The sequence below is a fragment of the Peromyscus maniculatus genome, chromosome 4, assembly GCF_049852395.1.
Source record: "Peromyscus maniculatus bairdii isolate BWxNUB_F1_BW_parent chromosome 4, HU_Pman_BW_mat_3.1, whole genome shotgun sequence".
In the NCBI taxonomy this organism is placed as follows: Eukaryota; Metazoa; Chordata; class Mammalia; order Rodentia; family Cricetidae; genus Peromyscus; species Peromyscus maniculatus.
Genome location: NC_134855.1, coordinates 68,061,002 through 68,080,299, shown reverse-complemented (window position 1 = coordinate 68,080,299; position 19,298 = coordinate 68,061,002). Strand labels below are relative to the sequence as shown.

Below are 19,298 nucleotides of genomic sequence, written 5' to 3'. Positions count from 1 at the left end.
GAATGAGACTCTGCGCGGGGAGAACAGCTGAGAATAATTTTACTTCTTTGGGGGGGGGGGCTAAGGGGTGGGGGAGGAGGGGGAGGCTAAGGGGTGGGGGAGGAGGGGGAGGCTAAGGGGTGGGGGAGGAGGGGGAAGGAAGAGCCTTAAGAAGAGCAATTCAATATACAAAGATGTACCGACGCCAGACTCCCAAGGAAGCACCGTGGCCACTAAGCCAGGCTGACCCTCGGGTGGGGTCCGAGGCCCAGGCGGCCCTGGGGCCCCGGCTAGAGTCCTGGTGGGAGGCGAAGCGGGGCGGGACAAGCCGGGCGTGGCGGGGGCGAGGCCGGGCCCCCAGTCCTGCCTCGGCCCTGGGAATGTCCTCCCTGTGTCCGGGCCCGGCGAGGGGTTAATGCTATGGCCGGCGGGGGCCGGGGGCCTGGCGGGCTCTGCGGGCGATCAGTGGGGCGGGAGGCGCCGCTCGGCCAGCCCTCCGCGGCCCAGCACCTCGCCGCTGAACTGGTAGGTGAGCTTCTTCTTGACCTTCTTCACCTCGCCGGTCTTGCCGTAGTTGCGCAGCGCGCGCGCCATCTTCTGGTAGGTCATCTTCTTGCGGTTGCCCTTCTGGATGCCCCAGCGGTGCGCCAGCGCCTCCTTGTGCTTGGAGGAGAACTGGAAGGTGCCCTTGTCCTTGTCCACCCACCAGATGCTGTCCTTCATGTCGCCGCTGCGCAGCAGGTCCAGCAGGAACTGGTACAGGCGAATCTTCTTCTTGCTGCCTGCGGGAGAGGGGCGCTCCGGTGGGGTGTGGACGGGACACAAGGGCTTCCCAGAAACCCTCCCGGCAGCCGCTGACCGTGGGAGGTGGGAGGGGCGAGCACACGTGGACCCACTCCCACTCACGTACACACCCCTGTGTGCATGCATGTTCTCGTACCTGCATGTCACACGTGTCCATCCACACATATATCTGTATCTTCTCCCGCGTATCCACATGCCTGTCCACAGGCATTTACATACGAGCACTCACGCACTTACAATACCTCTCACGCTCAGAGGCCCTCACGCACTCAAGACCTCACAAACTCACCGTCCATCACACACTCACAAGAATTTACACACACCCAGGGCCCCCTCACACAATCATAAGGCCTTCACATACTCACAGGTACTCACACACTCAGACCCTCACATACTCACAGGCCTTCACATGCTCACAAGCCCCCACACTTACGGGCCTGTACACACTTAGGCCTTCACATATACACATACCGTCTCCCTTTCACACACTCACATAATGCTGATGTACACACACACACACACACACACACACACACACACACACACACACACACCACACAGCTCTGAGACATGGCTGCTGGACCAGTTGGCCTTCGCAGTTAGGATCAGCTGGATCAGGGGCTGGACCCTACCTGTCTCCCCATGCAGAAGACCTGGCCCAGCCTCCAAACCGTCAACCTCTCCATCAGACACCTCCAATGGGGGGCTCTGCCTCTCCCCCTCCTCCTCATCTGAGCTCTGCTGGTGGGCTGGGGACAAGGACGGATAAGGGAAGCACATCCGGGGCATGTAGGAAACCTGCGAAGGGAAGGGAGGGCTCGGAGTCAATAAGGGGCAGCCCGGGGTGGCCGCAGGGGTTGGCTGGGTGCCAGACGGAGTGCTGGGCAGTGGTCAGCAGGGGCAGGAAAACTGAGAATGGAAAACTAGGGGCGCGTCTGGACCAAAACTCAGGGACGCGGGTCATGGTGCAACAGGTTGCTAGTTATTGGGCCTCGCACCCTTCCCACCGTGGCCTCTGGTTCAGGGCGGGTGAAGGAAGGAATGCTGCACTCTCACGCATGCCCAGGGGCCATCTGGCCCGGCAGTGGACTAGGAACGGAGGGGAGGTGCTGGGGGGCAGCGAGTTGGTTATGAGGAAGTGGGTGGGGCTTCATAAGGAGCTGAGGAGCCAATGGAAGGGCTGTGGCAGTCAGTGAGAGGTGGCAGAGGTCCCTGGTTGGGGTTCGGGTCCCTGGAGCAGGGAAGGGTCAGTCATGAAGATGAATGGGGAGCCAGGAGGTCGGTAGAGGCTAGCATTCAGTGACTCAGACACTGGGGATGTGCAGAGATAGAAAAAGGGGGCTGGAGTCAGTGGGACCCTAAGGGCCCACCTACAGGAATGGGTGGGGAAGGGTGGCTGAGGGCTGGCGGGGGCGGGGGGGGGGGTGGTGTCATATGGGGTCTGTCCATCCTCCGTGAGATAAAAGTGTGGGTTCATAAGGTCAGTCAGGAGGTCAGCACAGCCGTTGGGGTACCAGCTGCCGTTGGCTCTGTGGAGCAGGAAGCCACGTTGAGTAAGAGCCTATGTCAGCTTCCTGTGAAGCCTCCATGCCTTCACCACAGGCCTGGAGGTCCACGGCTCGGCACGGAGGCCGGCCGGCAGCTCGCACCTGGTGGCTGAGGCTGGCGTGGGGGGGTGCCATGGGGGTGTCGAGGACGTGCATCTGCTCCAGCTCCATGTGGCGGTAGAGCTGCTGCAGCTGTGGGGCCTGCACACTCTGCAGCTCCGTGAAGTGGTTCTCGGGGAAGTTCTCGAACTCGTTGTGTACGTGGTGTGTGGGGAAGTCCCAGTAATGATCTGTGGGGACAGCCGGGGAGGAGCAGGTGAGCCAGGGTGCCAGAGCAGGTAAAGGACATCATAACACAAAATAACCGTTCAGACTGAGCCCGAAGTTTACATTAAATCAGCTCCTATAATTGCATGTACTACACTGCTGTTTTCTAGAAAGGACTCAGGCTTAGAGAGGTTTCCTATAACATACATGCCAAGATGAAAGTCCTTAACAGTGGTGGAGCCTGGTCCTGGGTTTCCCGCCATGCCTGGCGTTGTTCTCAGTAACCATTTCATCCTGGGACTGGGCCCAGGGACACACAGGCTTCCTCTGAGCCCAAGCCTGAATCCTGGCTTTGCCATTCATTGGCTGTGTGACCTCAGCACAGGCCTAGGCCTCTCTGGTCTCAGTGGACCCACCTATAAAATAGGTGGCATTGTTATTGGGAGAATTCAAATGAGCTCACATTCTTAAGGGCTTCTAGCCCCAGAGCAGGCCCCTGGAAAGCTGATTCCTTTCCCTGCTTCTGTGACCTTCCACAGACTCCTGACTACCTAAAGTCACAAGCATGGACTCTTGTCACATGATCAGGGTATGATTGCAAAGTCACAGGGCTGACATTTCTCACACACCAGAGTGTGCCCAAACTTAGGGGCACTGCTTCCGTAAAGCCACAGCCAGGGGTGGCCACACCCAGGTTCCCGGGAGGCTGAAGGAACAGATTTCCCCAGAAAGCCCCCGTGGGTGTCTGGTGTCTGTGGCAGGGTGGACCCAACCCTAGGATGCAGTCACACTTAGCCCTGGGAAGATCCATGGTGTGGTTTCTCGGGGCACCTTTTCCAGGAACAAAAATTGCCGCCTGTCTGTGGGACTTCTTGGGCATAGTTTGGGGTCCAGAAGAAAGTATGTTGGGGGGCCTAGTGAAATAGCTCAGCTGGTAAAAACTCTTACCACCGTGACAACCTGAGTTCAATTCCCAGGACCTAGAGAGTGGAAGGAAAAGCCAGCTCCTGTCAGCTGTCTTCAGACTTCCACATACATGCCGTCGCACGTGCGCGCGCATATATAAATAAATAAATTTAATAAGAAGAAAGACAAAAATGAAAATGTGGTGTGAAGAGAGAGAGTTCCTTATGTGACCTAAAGGAGCGTGGAAGGTGCCCGATCAGGGCAAGCACACCAGAGACCATGTACGTGTGCGTATGTACATGTGTGCATGTACAGGCATGCACGCCTATCATCTTCTTTTTTTTTCCTTGTCTCTCACACAGACATATCCTTGTCCACACATCCCCTAAGAAATGACATGCGCCTTCCAGCTCTGTACGGGGTATAGGACTCCTTTTAGTTGGGAGCCTGGCCTTTAACGGCTGAGCCATCTCCAGCCCTGGGACTCATTTTAGAATTACAGTGTTTATTGGGTGGGGGCAGATACGCTGTGCATGTGGAGGTCAGAGGACAACTGGGGAGTTAGTTCCCCCCTTCCACCACAGGGGCCCCGAGAATCAGCCTCAAGTCGGGCCAGTAAGTGCCTTTGCCTACTCAGCTCTTTTACCCATCCGTGTTGGGTTTTGAGACAGGGTCTCACCCTGGCTGAGTTTGAACTTGTGACCATCCAGACACAGCCTCTCGGGGTTCAGGATTACAGGCCTGGCTTTTTCCTCATCCTGCCCAGTGGAGCTGTGTTGTGACCCTAGGCTTTTTCTTTTTCCCTCTGAGCCTCTTATTCCCCACGTAAGAGGTCGTTACTAAGACCTCGTTCCTGTGCGGCATCTTTCGGGCCAGGCAGCAGGGACCCGCCTCTGGGAGACTGCGTGACACAGAGACGAAAAAGCACGTGCCTTGGAGCTGCAATCAAGCCCTGGCTGCAACATTTACTGCTGCATGGTCCTGGGCCTCGGTGTCCTCATTTGAATAGGGGTAATAATTTATACCCATCCTATCCATATACTGTGAGGGATAAAACGAGTTATCTGATGCCTGCGGAGCTCTGAGAATAAAGCCTGGCACAAAGGAAGAACATTCTCTCTCTCTCTCTCTCTCTCTCTCTCTCTCTCTCTCTCTCTCTCTCTCTTGGTTTTTTCGAGACAGGGTTTCTCTGTGTAGTTTTGGTGCCTGGATCTTGCTCTGTAAACCAGGCTGGCCTCGAACTCACAGAGCTCCTCCTGACTCTGCCTCCCGAGTGCTGGGATTAAAGGTGTGCATCACCGCCACCCGGTGAAGAACATTCACCCTCATCGTGCTCATTTATTCTAAAAGACTGTGTCAGCACATCTGTAATCTCAGCACATCTGTAATCATCTCAATAGTCAGGAAGTAGAGGAAAGAAACACAAAGGCGAGCCGGGCCTGGTGGCACACACCTTTGATCCCAGCACTCCAGAGGCAGGGGCAGATTGATCTCTGTGAGTTCAAGACCACCCTTGTCTGCAAGTCAAGTTCTAGGCCATGTCTGGACCTTGTCTCAGAAACAAAGGTTTGAAGCCTGAGTCTGGAGAAATAGCTCAGTAGTTAAGAGCATTTGCTACTCTTACAGAGAGTGGGGAGCTGAGTTTCCAGCACCCACATGGCAGCTCACAACCTCTGTAACTCTAGCTCCGGGAGATCTAACACCCTCTTCTGGATTCCTAAAGCATAACTTTGCGTGCATAGGGAGAGAGAGAGACAGAGACAGAGACAGAGACAGAGAGACATAAATAAATAATAATAATAATAAAATGTTTTTTAAAGTTTGAGGCCAACTTGGGCTAGAAAGCAAGATCTTATCTCAAAACAAAAAGGCCAGGGTTATAGCACAGTGGTAGAGCACCTGCCTCCCATGCACAAAGTCCCGGGTTCAAGACCCAGGACCGAAAACAAAGGTCACAACCCTGAGACGACAGAGCAGGGCTCTGGGATTTGGGTTGCAGACCCAGCTTCCTCTTCGGTAGACCACCTTCAGCACCTTCCTGGCCATCACCATTTACCGTCCCCTGGCCACCCCTCACCACTCCAGCTCCAGCTCCAGGAGCCCTGAAGGTTTGCAGCTCTCTAGGTGTGGGCTGAAAAGCTTCTGGACGAACCCTTTCCAACCACACCTCTACTAGCTCACTGTGCTGCTGGAAGCCTAAGGCTAGCATTTCCCTAAGCTGTTGTGGACAGCAGGAATGTGAAGTCCCGTCCTCCCCCCCCCCCCCCCCCCCCCGGGGTGGGGGGTGGGGGGGATGTGAGACTCTGCCCCCTGTTCTCAGTCTCCTGAAGGCTGTGGCCAGGACTCCCTGAGTTACAAGTGTTTCAAACCCTCACCTTTCCCCTTGATCTGGGTGCCCAAGCAATTGTGAAACCAATAGTCTGGTAAACAAACTCATTCCAAATATGGGGTCCCAAAGAGAACGTTCGTTCGAGAAATCATTCAGAGAACAAAGGTTAGCCTTTCTGGTCTCCTGATCCTCATTTCTTGTGTCTCATTCTATAGCCCAGGCTGGCCCAGAATTTACCATATAGTCTAGGATAGCCTTTAATTTATGGTGATCCTCTTGCTTTATTACAGATTTGAACCATCATGCTTGGCTCTAAACAACTGTTCTCTCTCTCTCTCTCTCTCTCTCTCTCTCTCTCTCTCTCTCTCTCTCTCTCTCTCTCTGAAACCGTGTCTCATTTAGCACATGCTAGCCTCAGACTTGCTATATAGCAGAGGATGAGCTTGAAGCCTTGATCCTCCTGTGTCTACATCCCAAGTGCCAGCATTACCTGCATGTGCCACCACACCTGGCTTGGACAACTCTTCATGAACGCAATGTTCAACTTCGTTTTTGTCCCTTTATTGTGACACTTGGCCTCTGCCTAGAGGCTCCCCCAACACCCGTTAGCATAACTGTCAGCTCTTCAGAGGATATCATCATGTCATTTGCATATCTGGTGTCAGCTCCATGTCTGCTTCTACATCCTGTAGGCATCCACCATGCAGAAGCTCTCAATGCTTGAGAGGATCACTGATGCTAACTTACAGTGCACCAGGCGTCATGCTGAGAATGGAACCCACTTCATCTCTTTAACCCGTACTCTAACTCTGAGGAGGTAGAGCGGGCCCTTCCCTTCCGGTTAAGGAAGCTGTGATTCCAAAGGTTAAGTCCTGCCTTTAATTCAGAACTTGGGAGGAAGAGGCAGGTGGATCTCTGTGAGTTTGAGGCCAACCTGATCTACATAGCAAGTTCCAGAACAACCAGGGTTACATAGAGAGAACTTATCTCAAAATTAAAAAAAAAAAAAAAGAGGTTAAGACTTTGTCTACAGTGTAGTGTCATGATCCAAAGCCACTTTTGTGTCCTTCCAGAGGCTGAACTTTTACCATACTGGGCTAGCTCTGGGGATCAAGGCTACTGATGTAAGTAATGTTGGCTTCAAGTAAGACCTATGGTGACCCTGAAAACCTCTACTGATGCTCCCTCCATCTTTCTGTACACATCTGTCCATCCAACCATTATCCGCGTATCTAGCCGCCCATCACACAACCTCCATACCTGTCAGCCGTTTGTAACTCACCCAGCCACCCAGCTGGGTCTTGAGAGAGAGCCTAGGCTGGCCTCCTGTGCTGAGGTCACAAGTGAGTAGCACTACACTGGCAATCCATTTGTCCTGATCTCTTATTTCTCTACCCCCTCATCTTACTTAGTTGTTACTAGGACAAAAACAAAGTGGTGTTCAGATCACAAAACATCGAGCCTTAAGAGTCACTCAGCTGACCTTATCCTCAGAACAGAAAGCCCAGCCTGAAGGCCAGGGCTATCCTCAGAAGAGCCAAAGTACTCTCAATACAGAATATCAGTGACTAGAAAGATGGCTCATAGGTTAAGAGCACTCACTCTCTTCCAACGGACCTGAGTTCGGTTCCCAGAACCCATGTCAGGCAGCTCAGAACAACCTATAATTTGAGCTCCAAAGGCTCTAACACCCCTGGCCTCTGAGGACGCCTGCACTCACATGCGCAGACACACACATGCAGACACATACACTTACACAAAATTAAAATAATAAAAGCGAATCTTTACAGAAGAGCATCAAAGCCCTCCTGAGCTATATAGGAAGCTCAAGGCTAGCCTAAGCTATATGAAACCATGTCTCAACAAAACACAAACAACTAAAGATAAGGAATCAAAAAGCCGCCCCCCCAAAAAAAATACTTCTTAGGAAATTACTATCACTGCTGGACAGACAGCGAGAGCCTCTCCCGAAAAGTCTGCTGCTGTGTTGCCGAGACCCAGAGAGCAGAAGGCTCATGGCACCTGTTTCTTGCTACTATGTATCCTGGTTACTGGAGGTTTTTTTTTTTTTTTTTTTTTTTTTTTTTAGTGTTTTATTTAGGGAGGGAGTGTGCTGATGACAGTGTATCCTAGCGTTTTTTGTTTTGTTTTGTTTTGTTTTGTTTTGTTGTTTTGTTGTTTTTATTTTATTTTATTTTACAATACCATTCAGTTCTACATATCAGCCACGGGTTCCCCTATTCTCCCCCCTCCCACGCCCTCCCCTTAACCCCAGCCTATCCCCCATTCCCACCTCCTCCAGGGCAAATCCTCCTCTGAGGATTGCGATCAACCTGGTAGACTCAGTCCAGGCAGGTCCAGTCCCTTCCTCCCAGACTGAGCCAAGTGTCCCTGCTTAAGCTCCAGGTTTCAAACAGCCAACTCATGCAATGAGCACAGGACTTGGTCCCACTGCCTAGTTGCCTCCCAAACTGATCAAGCCAATCAACTGTCTCACATATTCAGAGGGCCTGATCCAGCCGGGGGGCCCCTCAGCCTTTGGTTCATAGTTCATGTGTTTCCTTTCATTTGGCTATTTTTTTTCAATAATTGAGTAAAACCGAAATTTATTATAAGCCACAGTCGTCCTAGGGACCTCCATGCTATATATATAGCCTCCATGGTTCTATGGGTTGTGGTCTGATTGTTCTTTATTTTATATCTAGAATCCACTTATGAGTGAGTGGAGTTTTGATTATCCCCTGATACAGAGCTGAATCTGGCAGTTCCTGCATCCTATCCACCCCACAGCATCTAGCCTGCACAGAAAAGACACTTGGTGTATTTATTAGATGGAAAAGTAAATGTGAGCGGGGTGGGAGGTTTGGTAGACAGAGAGAAGGACAGTCGCAAAGAAGGGTGAATGGTTGGTTAGAGGGCTGTGTGAGCGGACTCCAGCCCTGTGACTACTGTTTCCTAAAAACCAACAACAACAACAACAACAGGAAATGACAATGTTCATTGTAGTTGGGATTGTCAAGCTGCGGCTGCCGTTATGGAAGGTAGCCCAGCAGCTCCTCAAAGAAAAAGAGGGGCTGAGGAGATGGCTCAACAGTTAGGAGCACTCACTGCTCTTCCAGAGGACCTGAGTTCAGTTCCCTGCACCCACATTAGGTAGCTCATAACTTCCAGTAGCTCCAGCTCCAGGGTATCCAATGCCTCTGACCTCCATGGACACCTACATTCATGTACAGTACCCACACTCAGACACACACACACCTACTACACACAACTAAAAATAATAAAAACAGCCTGGTGTGGCAGTGCAGAGGCAGGTGGATCAGTTTGACCCAGCCAGATCTACAATGGTGAGTTCCAAGCCAGCTGGGGCTATAAAGTGAGATCCCGTCTTAAAAAAAAATAATAATAATAAATCTTCAACACACACACACACACACACACACACACACACACACACACACACGACCCAGCAAGTTCGTTAACTTCATTTGTGAGCGTACGTCTAAATGAATATAAGTCAGAGTAATGAGATCATGTGAACCCAGGGTCACAGTAGCCTTATTCACCATAGCCAGAAAGTAGAGACAGCAGAAGTATCCATCAATAGACAAGCCATTAAGCAAAATGTGGTGGTCTAGGTAGTGAGCATAGTTGCCTTCCAAAATGTACTGTACTCATTCAGTGGAATATTATACAACCTTTAAAAAGAGAGAAATTCTGGTATGTGCTACAGCATGGGTGAATCTTGAGGACATTCTCATGGTGAAATGAGTCGGTTATAAGAGGAAAGTTGCAGATGACTCCACTTACTGGAGGCACTAAAGTAATAAAAAAGAAGGAAGGAAGAAAAGAAAGGAAGAGGAAGGGAGGAAGGAAGGAAGGGAGGATGTAGGCTGTTAGAAGCTGAATGGGAAGTTGTTTAATAAGCACAGGGTTTCACTTTGGCAAGGTGAGTTCAAAAGATAATGGTGATGGATGCATAACATTGTGAATGTATTTTTGTTTTGTTTATTTTGTTTGAGACAGGGCCTTGTAACCCAGGCTAGTCTTGAACTCACTTAGACACTGACCTTGAGCTCTTGATCCTCTGTCTTTGGTCTCCCAAGTGCTGGAACTACAGGCATGAAGCACCATGCCCCATGCCTCACCTTTGTGAGTGTGTTTTACCAGCACCCAGTACACCCTTGCACGATCAGATGGTGCCCTGACAGTGGCCCTCGCCACCTAACCTGACGACCTGACTTTGATCCCCAGGACCCACATGATAGGAGAGAACTGACTCTGACCTCCATGCTGTGGTACATGCATGTCCACACACGTGTAGGTAGGAGATATATGATAGATAGATAGATAGATAGATAGATAGATAGATAGATAGATGATAGATAGATAGATAGACACAGATGGTAAATTTTATACTATGTGTATATTTGTGATACCTTCAAAACCTTCTAACCCTTTGTTTCAGTGTGTGTGTGTGTGTGTGTGTGTGTGTGTGTGTGTGTGTGTGTGTGTTGCATATATGTGTGTGTGCTTAGATGAGTGTGCACATGCAGAAGCGAGAGGGGGACTTCAAGGGTCTTTCTCTACACTCTACACCTTTTTTGTTCTTTTTTGGTTTTTTGAGACAGGGTTTCTCTGTGTAGCTTTGAGCCTTTCCTGGAACTCACTCTGTAGCTCAGGCTGGCCTTGAACTCACAGAGATCCTCCTAACTCTGCCTCCTGAGTGCCGGAATTAAAGGTGTGTGCCACCACCGCCCGGCCTCTTTTTTGTTCTTTGAAGCAGAGTCTCTCTCTGGACATGACGGTGCATTTGAGAGGAGGCAGACAGATCTCTCTGAGTGCAAGGCCAGCCTGGTCTACACAATGAGTTCAAGGCAGCCAAGGCTACATAGTGAAACTCCATCTCGTTAGCAGGAGGAAGAAGAGGAGGAGAAGGAGAGAAAGAGAAAGAGAAAGAGAAAGAGAGTCTCTCACTGAACCAGACATTCGCCCATTTTGACTGGGAGAAATGCTTTCAGGTTTTCTAACAGAAAACGAGATGATTTTCACCCTGAAGTTTGACATGGCCACACTGCTGCTCACCAGGTGAGAGCATGGAATAGACAGGAAGAGAGAGAACCCCATAGCTCCATCAGCCACACCTCACCTCCCACATGGCCTCACTGGAGCTTCTGACGGAACTCCTGTCCTGGGCTTTCTGCATATAGTGGCTCACTCTGTCCTTATAAAAGTCCTGAAAAGTGGGTGTCATTGTGGAAAAGTTAAGACCCAGACAAGACACCCCAATAGCCGTCTGGGCTCCTCTTGCCTCTCAACAGTACTCCTGAGAAACACAAGGAAAAGGGGGAGCCGGCAAACAGAGGACACTCGGTGGCTCAGCAAATGTCGTCGTCACAGGATCATAACAATGGGATCTCCTGTTCAAATGAGTTCCCACGGAACAGTGGGAAGCCCGCAGAAATGTGAGCGGTGTGCAGTGAATGGCTGTTGTCAAACGTCCCTCTTCGATGCGGTGGCGCACGCCATTAATCCCAGCACTCGGGAAACAGAGGCAAGCAGATCTCTGTGAGTTCGAGGCCAGCCTGGTCTACACTCGAGTGAGTCCCAGGACAGCCAGGGCTACACAGAGAAAACCATCTCGTAAAAACAACAACAACAAAAGTCCCTCCTCACAGCCTGCGTGAACAGGTTACGTGTCTCAAACAGGAAGACCAAGCTAATCCATGCCCGCTCAGCAGCTAGAAGGCTCTCAGGAAAACTCAGTGTCTGTGGGGCTCGGGGGATGGCACAGTGGATAAGGCCGTGAGCATCCAAACATGGGCACCCTGGTTCAACTTCTAGTACCCACATAAGTTCTAGTGGAGGTGGCAGCCCCCTGGAATCCAGTGCTTTGAAGGGAGGGACAGGGACAGGGCATTCTCCAGAGCAGGCCGACTAGTCCTATCAGCAGTATCCAACACCAGGAAGATAGGTAGACCTCGAAGCTTCCACACAACAGACAGTGTTGTCCGCAGCAGCTGCGGGGGGGGGGGGAGGGGGGGGGGCAGGCTTTGCTTCCTATGCCGTATTTCTCACACTGCGGCAGGGACAGCTTGTTGTTTTAAGGTTTACTTATATGTGTTTATGTGCATGTGTTCTGTCTGCATGCATGTCAATGCACCACGTGCATGTGTGGTGCTCATGAGTCATAGACAGGTGTGGGCCACCATGTGGGAACTAAACGCGGGTCCTTCGCAGGAGCAGCCAGGGCTCTTACCTGCTGAACCGTCTCTCCAGATCCTGAGTATTTGTCTTTTGGGTTTTTTTGTTTGTTTTTCAAGACAGGGTTTCTCTATGTAGCCCTGGCTGTCCTAGAACTCACTCTGTAGACCAGGCTGGCCTCGAACTCACAGAGATCCACCTGCCTCTGCCTCCGGAGTGCTGGGATTAAAGGCATGCACCACCACCGCTCGGCTAGTATGTGTCATTTTAATAGTTCAAAATTAAGTATTTAAAATGTATTTAAGGCTGACAAGATGGCTCCAACAAGTTGTCCTCTGACCTACAAGTGCACACGCGAGAGCACACACACACACACACACACACACACACACACACATGTGTACAAAGTAAATATAAACATAGGAAGTGTATTCAAATTTTCACCACACATAAGCTTATTCAGATCATGTAATTTCGCTGTTGAGAGCTCTCCGGCAGGGTTATTGGAGCTTACTGGTGGAGAGCTGCCCCAGCAAATGTGAAGACACAGGATACAACTCCTCCGTGGCCTTCAAGCCATTTTCGGTCTGCCCCTCGACGGCCACCTTGGCGTCGTTTTGTCTCCTGGTGATCTGTAGTCCTTTGTGCTCTGCTGAGGGATCCCTGCTCTTGAATTTGTCATTCTCTGTCCCCATCTACCTCACTGCGTGGTCCCTTCTCTTCACTCAGATTTCAACTCAGCCATTACCCTCTTAAAGGCTTCCCTGACCATTCATGTGAGCAGGGCTTCTGAGCACTGAGGAGCAGAGAAGCCATGTAAATTAGTGGACGTAGTTGGGAGGAAGGATGTGGGTAGAGTAGGCAGGTAGAAGGGTAAATGCATGGATGAGTGGGTGGATGGATGGATGGATGGATGGATGGATGGATGGATGGATGGACAGACAGATGGATAGGTGGATGGCTATCATCCAGGTCAGTAAACAATGACCTAGATGGCCTATCACAGAGACCTCTGTCCTTCTCCCATTCCCCTAGCTCAGTAGTTCTCAACCTGTGGGCCGTGACCCTTTTGAGGGCCAGATATCATGTATATCAGATACTCACATTACAATTCATAACAGTCACAAAATTACAGTTACAAAGAAGCAATGAAATAATTTTATGGCTGGGGTCACCACAACCTGAGGAACTGTATGAAAGGTCGCAGCATTAGGAAGGCTGAGAACCACTGAGGCCCAAGCTGCTAGCTCGGGGTACAGTCATGCTAACCACACATACTGAGCCTCCCCCTGTCCTGGTCTCAGCATGGAACACACAACCTCACGGGGGACACCTGCCGCCTCATTGGCCCGTTACAATTCTAAGGTGCTCCTCATCTCATTTTCCAGATGAGGAAGGGGCACTCAGGGAGGCTCTGTTGCTTGCCCCAAAGGGACACAATCGGTGAGTCTGGGCTCAGCACGGAAGCCAGGTCACCCCAAAGTTTTTCCACCAAGCATCACTTTCTCAAAGTGTGGACCCAGAAGGCAGGCAGAAGTCAGTGGGAGGATGTGAGGGACAGGAGACTTTCCTTGAATCTTCTAACAGTGACTTCCAGTAGGTATTAGGGACAGCAATGCTCAGATAGGTAATGATGGCAGAGGTGAGGAATGGACAGGGACACCCAGAGACACTGGGGGTATCTGCAGGAATTCTGGGCTCATGCCTTAAGTAGAGTTCCATGATGACACAAATAGTCATTCCTGTAGCCCTGCCCCAGATACAAAGAGCCCACTTGGGACCCTGAGCCAGAAGAGCCCAGGCTTCCTGTGATGTGCTCGCTCCAGGGGCCCAGCCTCAGCCCCATTTGCTTTCTGGATATGTGGGCGACTGTGTAAAGGCAAAAACCAAAGTGACCAAAGACGCGAAGTAAATGCCTCCAAAGCCTGTGGCCTGAACATGTCAGGCCAAGGAGAGAGCGCCCGGATGAGAAAGGGGCTCAGGGCCCTGTGTGTTTGCCAGGCCAGGGCCTCCAGGGGGAGCCCTCTTCAAGCCCAGAGGGACCTCGCTTGGTCCTCCAACTGCCCAATGGAAGGGTGGATGTGCGGTCAATGTCACTCGGACCTGGTTCTTAAGCTGGGTGAGGGGAACAGCTAGGGATAATGTAGGATGAGAAAGAGCCTATGTTATCGGGATTTAACCCAGGGAGTGTACATTTTTTACACACTGAATACATTTAAGAACAAAAGAGAGTGTTTGAAAGCCTTTCTAGAACTGGGGATCTGAAAGAAGGCCCCGCCTTTGAGTGGATATACTTCTCTCTAGGGAACACTTCCAGGAAGATTTCATGCTGGATGCCAGGTGAGAGTGTTCTCAAGGTTTGGCGTCCACACGAAAGCACCCTAACCGTGTGACAGGCCTGGGTGTGGCTGTCAGGTGTGAGGCCTCCCTCAGCTGTGGCACTTGGCATTTCTCTGACCTTCAGTCTCCAGATGCAGGCATCATGGAGAGTCCCCCAGTCCAGTCTGGAACAACATGACTATGCTGCTTAGAAGCCAAGATCCATTTCTGGTGGCCTGTTCTCTCCTCGCCCAGGTTCCAATCACTAAAGTCTGATCTCTTTCCCCTTAACCTGCTGCAGAACAAGGCTGAGTTTGGGGGGACAGTTGGGGCCAGTCCTCATCCCCACCTCCAACAGACTCGGGGGCCTTGGTGTCTGCTCCAAAAGGGATAGTCAGAGACTGTCCTTTGGCCCAGCATTGTTCCACCAGCAGGGGACGGCAGAGATGGCTGTCATAACTGGTGGCCCTTCTGGCGTCTAGCAGAAGAGATAAAAGTGTTGCTGAGCCTCTCAGGAACAGAGTTACTAAGCCCCAAATCTCAGGAGCGGCAAGTGAGACGAGCTACTAGTCACACAGTGAGGGGGGAAGCTCACCAAAGGGGGTTTTGGACAGTCGAGGCCCTCTGTCCCTTGGCCCCCAAAACCTGCCTGGGTGACCTTTGTACAGATAAGTCACCAGGACGACAGTCATCCCGACGGTCCTGTGCTGGACTGACGGAGGCTAACAGGGAGGGAGGAGTGAGCTGGGCCCGCCGTGGCAGAGGGGTGTGCAGGGGGGCTGTGGGCCGCTCTGTAAACGAACAGGGCGGGAATGCGATGATGTGAGCATGTGACGACAAGCAGAGAGGGAGAGGTGGCGTGAGTGGTCAGGAAAAAGAACCGGCGTGGAGGAGACTGCCTGGACCAGAATCCACTGGTCTGTTCAAGGCACTCAGCTCCCTGCCTATCCTCATTTATTAAAAAGTCCCCGAGCCTGCACGGGTCTAAGCCAGATGGGGTCCCAGCGCTTGAGGGGCAGTGGATGGAAGACGCCCATCCCTAACGCAGAAGCTATCTCCAATTGATAACAGCTCACAAAGGAAAACTTAGTCTTCTCCAATGGAGTCTCACACTGAAGGGCAGGTCCCACGCCCAGCAGTAGATGGTCAACACAAAACAAACTCAAAGGTGTCTTCGGGGGTTTTTTTTTTTGTCTCACAGTGTTTTGTCTGGGCACTTTTTTTTTTTAACCTTATAGTCTTCCAGTTTTGTGTTTTTAATGGGACTTCTGTGTGTGTGAATGTGTGTGTCTCTATGTTTTTTGGTTTGGTTTACTTTCTCAAGACAGGGCTTCTCTGTACAGACCTGGCTGTCCTGGAACTTGCTCTGTAAACAAGGTTGGCCCTGAACTCACAGAGACAACGTCTGTCTCTATGATTATATGTGTTCCTGGTGCTTTTTCTTTGGCTCTTTTTTCTGTTTAATTGTTTTATCCTGTTCTGGTTTGTTTGTTTTTTATTTTATCTTATTTATTTATTTTTTAAATGCCTGTTTGTTTTCTAATGAGAGAGAGGAAGAAAAGGCACAGATTTGGGTGGTGGGGAGGCAGGGAGAAGCTGGGGAGAGTTATGGAAGGGGAACCACAACTAGAATATATAGGATGAAAAGAAATCTATTTTTTAAAAAGGCCTCGAGGATCAGACAAGGTAAATGAGAAAGCAATTTGCCCTTGACACAGGGAAGGTGCTCAGTGGTCAGGTCTGGGCAGGAGTTATGGGATTCAGGAATGAACTAGCTACCTTCACGTTATTCTCAGAATCCCAAGTAGCCTCGGGAGTCTTTGTCTCTCTCCAGCCCCAGGGCATGCTCAGCGCCCCGTCCAGGGTGGGATGAGGTGTGGTGGACAATGTACTCACCGCTATGGCTGTCTCCATCGCTGCCAATAAAGGAGTAGTAGTCTTGGGTTTGGCGTTGGTAGAGTTCAGAATCATAAGTAACCAGCTCATCCGATGGCTGCTGAGAGAGGAAGGTGTCAGGGCCTGAGCTGTCGGGGAGACTCCGGGAGATTTTCAGCTAAGTTTACGGCCTGCCTGCAACCTTCCCTGACGGAGGCACCCGGGAGCAGCCCAGCCTTTGCTTAGAATCCAGAGTGCTCAGGGATACAGGGAGCGAGCGAGGCGACGGTGGGAGGTTCAGGAGAGTGTGGTAAGGCAGTGATGGGCGGAGAGGTCAGAGGTCAGCAGGACCAGGGCTGAGAAGAGGCTGCAGCCCCCCCCTCTTCTGCTCATCCTCCATTGCACCCTTACGCTCACAGCCACGCCTGTGGGGACATACTGCTTTTTTCCCGTTCACATCTGTGCACCCTTGCCCCACGTGGACAACTGTGACACACTTATACACAAAACCCCCACGGGGACTCACCCTCACATGTCCACACGCTCACTCTTGGGTTCCTATCTCACGCGCAGGCATGCTCACCCTCTCATGGGCCCCACATCTCACACAAGTCCTTACAATCCCTCTTAGGGAGCAGTCACACTCACGGACACACCACTGTGCGCTCACCGGGGCAGGCATACGTATAGACTGGCACGCACATGCTCACACACCCCATTCCAGCCATCACTTGGTCCACAGAGCCGCCCACAGCCCCCCTGCACACCCCTCTGCCATGGCGGGCCCAGCCCACCTCTCCCTCCCTGTTAGCCTCGGTCAGTCCAGCCCCAGGCAGGCACAGGACCGTCGGGGTGACTGTCGTGCCGGTGACTTATTTGTGCAAAGGTCATCCAGGCAGGTCTTGGGGGCCAAGGGAAGAGGGCCTTGGCGGTCCCTCCTTCCTCGGTATCTTTGATGGACAGCTCCCTGGCCCTGTTACTTTCTCCTCTCTCTCTCCCCTCCTCCTTGTCCTTCTCCGTCTTTCTTCCCTCCCTCTATCTTCTCTTCCCCTCTCTTCTCCCTCTGCCTCCTCCATCTCCTTCCCCACCCTTGCTGGGCCCAGGGATATGCACACCCGAGCCTTCCCGACAGTCCCCGGGCCTCTCTCCACCCCCGCAGACTGTGCCCGAGGATTGCACAATAGTCACTGTGGCCCTCAGGGCTTGCTGGGTGGGCCGGCGCTGCCTTGGGAGCCCACCCACTCAAGAGGCACTGGGAATGGCCTCTGGGGCTGGAGAGAGGAGCGAAGGAGCTGGTGTAGGAGCTCAAGGTCTGCCCCTTGCCCATATCTGCCTGGGCTTCAGCAGGGGGAGGTCAAGGGTCAGGGACAGTGGCTTTCCTTGAGGCAGAATGGACCCTGTCTGGGACAACCTTCATCACCCGCGCTTGCCCGAGCACCTTCTCCATCCCAGGTGGGAGAAGGTCAAGAGGAGGGTGAGGACAGTGAGGTCTGGCCTGCCCTGTCTGCTACACTGTGAGGGGCCAGAAGCTGCCCCCTGTTCCCACCCCACCCCCAACCCCCGCGCGCGCGGGTTTCCAGGCAGCACACTGGGCCTGTCCCCGCTGCAGGGCATTAGCTATGATGTCAGGCCTGGGGTGCCTCCTAGGGCTCTAAGGCTGGGTGGGGTAGAAGAGGGATCTGTTCGGGAAAGCTGAGTCAGGTGGCCAGGCCCTGCTCAGCCCTTCCTCACTGTCCAGCACCTCCAGGGGTAGGAGAAAGGCAGAGGACCCTCTCCAAGGGACTCTGGACTGCCACTGTCACTAAGTCAGAAGGGACAGTGAGCCCTGTCCACCCCGACTCTAGTGGAAGACTCACTCCAGGTCCTCCTACTCCAGCGCCAATCCCGGCCCCATCCTTCACCCATGTCTTATTGAGCTCAGCCCTACAACAAATCTAACTACCGTGTTTCTGCCCTGGGTCTACTCTTGCCCAGCCTGGACCCGAGACCTCAAGCCTGCCTTGGCCACAGCCCTCAGACTCTCAGGTCCACGGAGGCCCGGAGCTGATCCACAACCATTCTTCTATGCCAGGCCACAGACTGAATGTTGAAGACCCCTGGGTGACCCAGAGTTCTCTCAGTCTTTGTCTCAGGAGCCCACGGGTCATGGGGTGAAACTTTTCCTGTTGCCTCCGGTGGCCCCTAGGCCAATTCGGATCTCCTCATCCATGGCCGCTCAGTAGCCGCCCTCACCGCCTTCAGCCCAGTACCCTGCCCTAGAGCTTGGCCTACCACTGGGCCCCACCTATAAATAGCTGTTCAGGCCCCACCGATCACAGCCCCACCATGGGACCAGCCGGCAACCCTCAGCCCGCCAGGGCATGCTCTAAGGAAGCCAATGGCCCCTCGCTAGGTCTCAGACCAGCAGCTCCGGGGAGGAAACACCAACTTCCCACTGATAGGGAGCCGGAGGGCAGCGGGTAAGCTGGTGGGTTAGTGGGGGGCAGACGGTCAAACATCCCAGGGCCCCAGGCTGGGCAGGTAGTGAAGCCCCAGTACTCACAGGGGGGACGAGGGGAAACCCTTCCATTTTGCACGCCTGTAACATCCAGCTGAGCTCCAAGTTGTTCAGATCCCCTGCCTCGGTGAGGATCAGTGCGGATCCCCTCAGGACCGGGTGCCCCGTCGGGGGCCTGGACAGTCGTGGGTCCGACGCAGGGCTCGGGCCTGCCCCCTGAGCTACAGGAGCCCTGCGTGAGCCCCCTCCCTCGACATTGCAGGGCCAGCACAAGTTCCTGATTTTATCGAAGGGCCTGCCACTGGGAGATAGTCCCCTTGGGGTGACATCACCGCCCCAACCCGTTTGCATAAATCTCTTGCGCTACAGGAAGTCTCTGGCCGGCTGGGGCAGGTGGTGCTCAAGGACTGCCCTGGGAGGCTATGGGGCCAGGCCCCCTGCCCAGAGGAAACTGGGGCTGGGAGGGAGAAAGGCTAGCGTGACCACAGAAGGCCTCTGCTGGCTCCATCGGTAGGTCTTCTAAGGTGGTCCATTCTTCCAGCCCAGTAATACCAGCTTCTTCTCAGACTAC

The 19,298-nt window shown here is 52.5% G+C and overlaps 1 protein-coding gene across 2 annotated transcripts; it reads right to left on the bottom strand.

The window, feature by feature from the left end:
* Positions 1-22: 22 nt before the first annotated feature.
* On the bottom strand, positions 23-19,079 carry Spi1 (Spi-1 proto-oncogene). Of its 2 annotated transcripts, none has more exons than XM_042275634.2 (5): positions 18,773-19,079; positions 16,252-16,351; positions 2,433-2,620; positions 1,416-1,581; positions 23-761 (listed from the first exon to the last, which is right to left on the bottom strand). In XM_042275634.2, the coding sequence occupies exons 1-5, from the start codon at positions 19,076-19,078 to the stop codon at positions 442-444; spliced, it is 1,080 nt and encodes a 359-aa protein (XP_042131568.2). In that variant the 5' UTR covers position 19,079; the 3' UTR covers positions 23-441. The 2 variants fall into 2 exon arrangements, with proteins under 2 accessions (XP_042131568.2, XP_042131569.1); XM_042275635.2 differs by having other exon boundaries at positions 16,252-16,348; positions 18,773-19,066.
* Positions 19,080-19,298: the final 219 nt, after the last annotated feature.

Excerpts from the sequence above, each read along its gene's own strand:
- Spi1 (XM_042275634.2), bottom strand. The coding sequence starts at position 19,078 with ATGCAAACGGGTTGGGGCGGTGATGTCACCCCAAGGGGACTATCTCCC. Across the intron at positions 16,352-18,772 it reads GGTTTCCCCTCGTCCCCCCT|CAGCCATCGGATGAGCTGGT; the intron begins GTGAGTACTGGG and ends TTCCTCTCTCAG. Across the intron at positions 1,582-2,432 it reads ACGCCAGCCTCAGCCACCAG|GTTTCCTACATGCCCCGGAT; the intron begins GTGCGAGCTGCC and ends TTCCCTTCGCAG.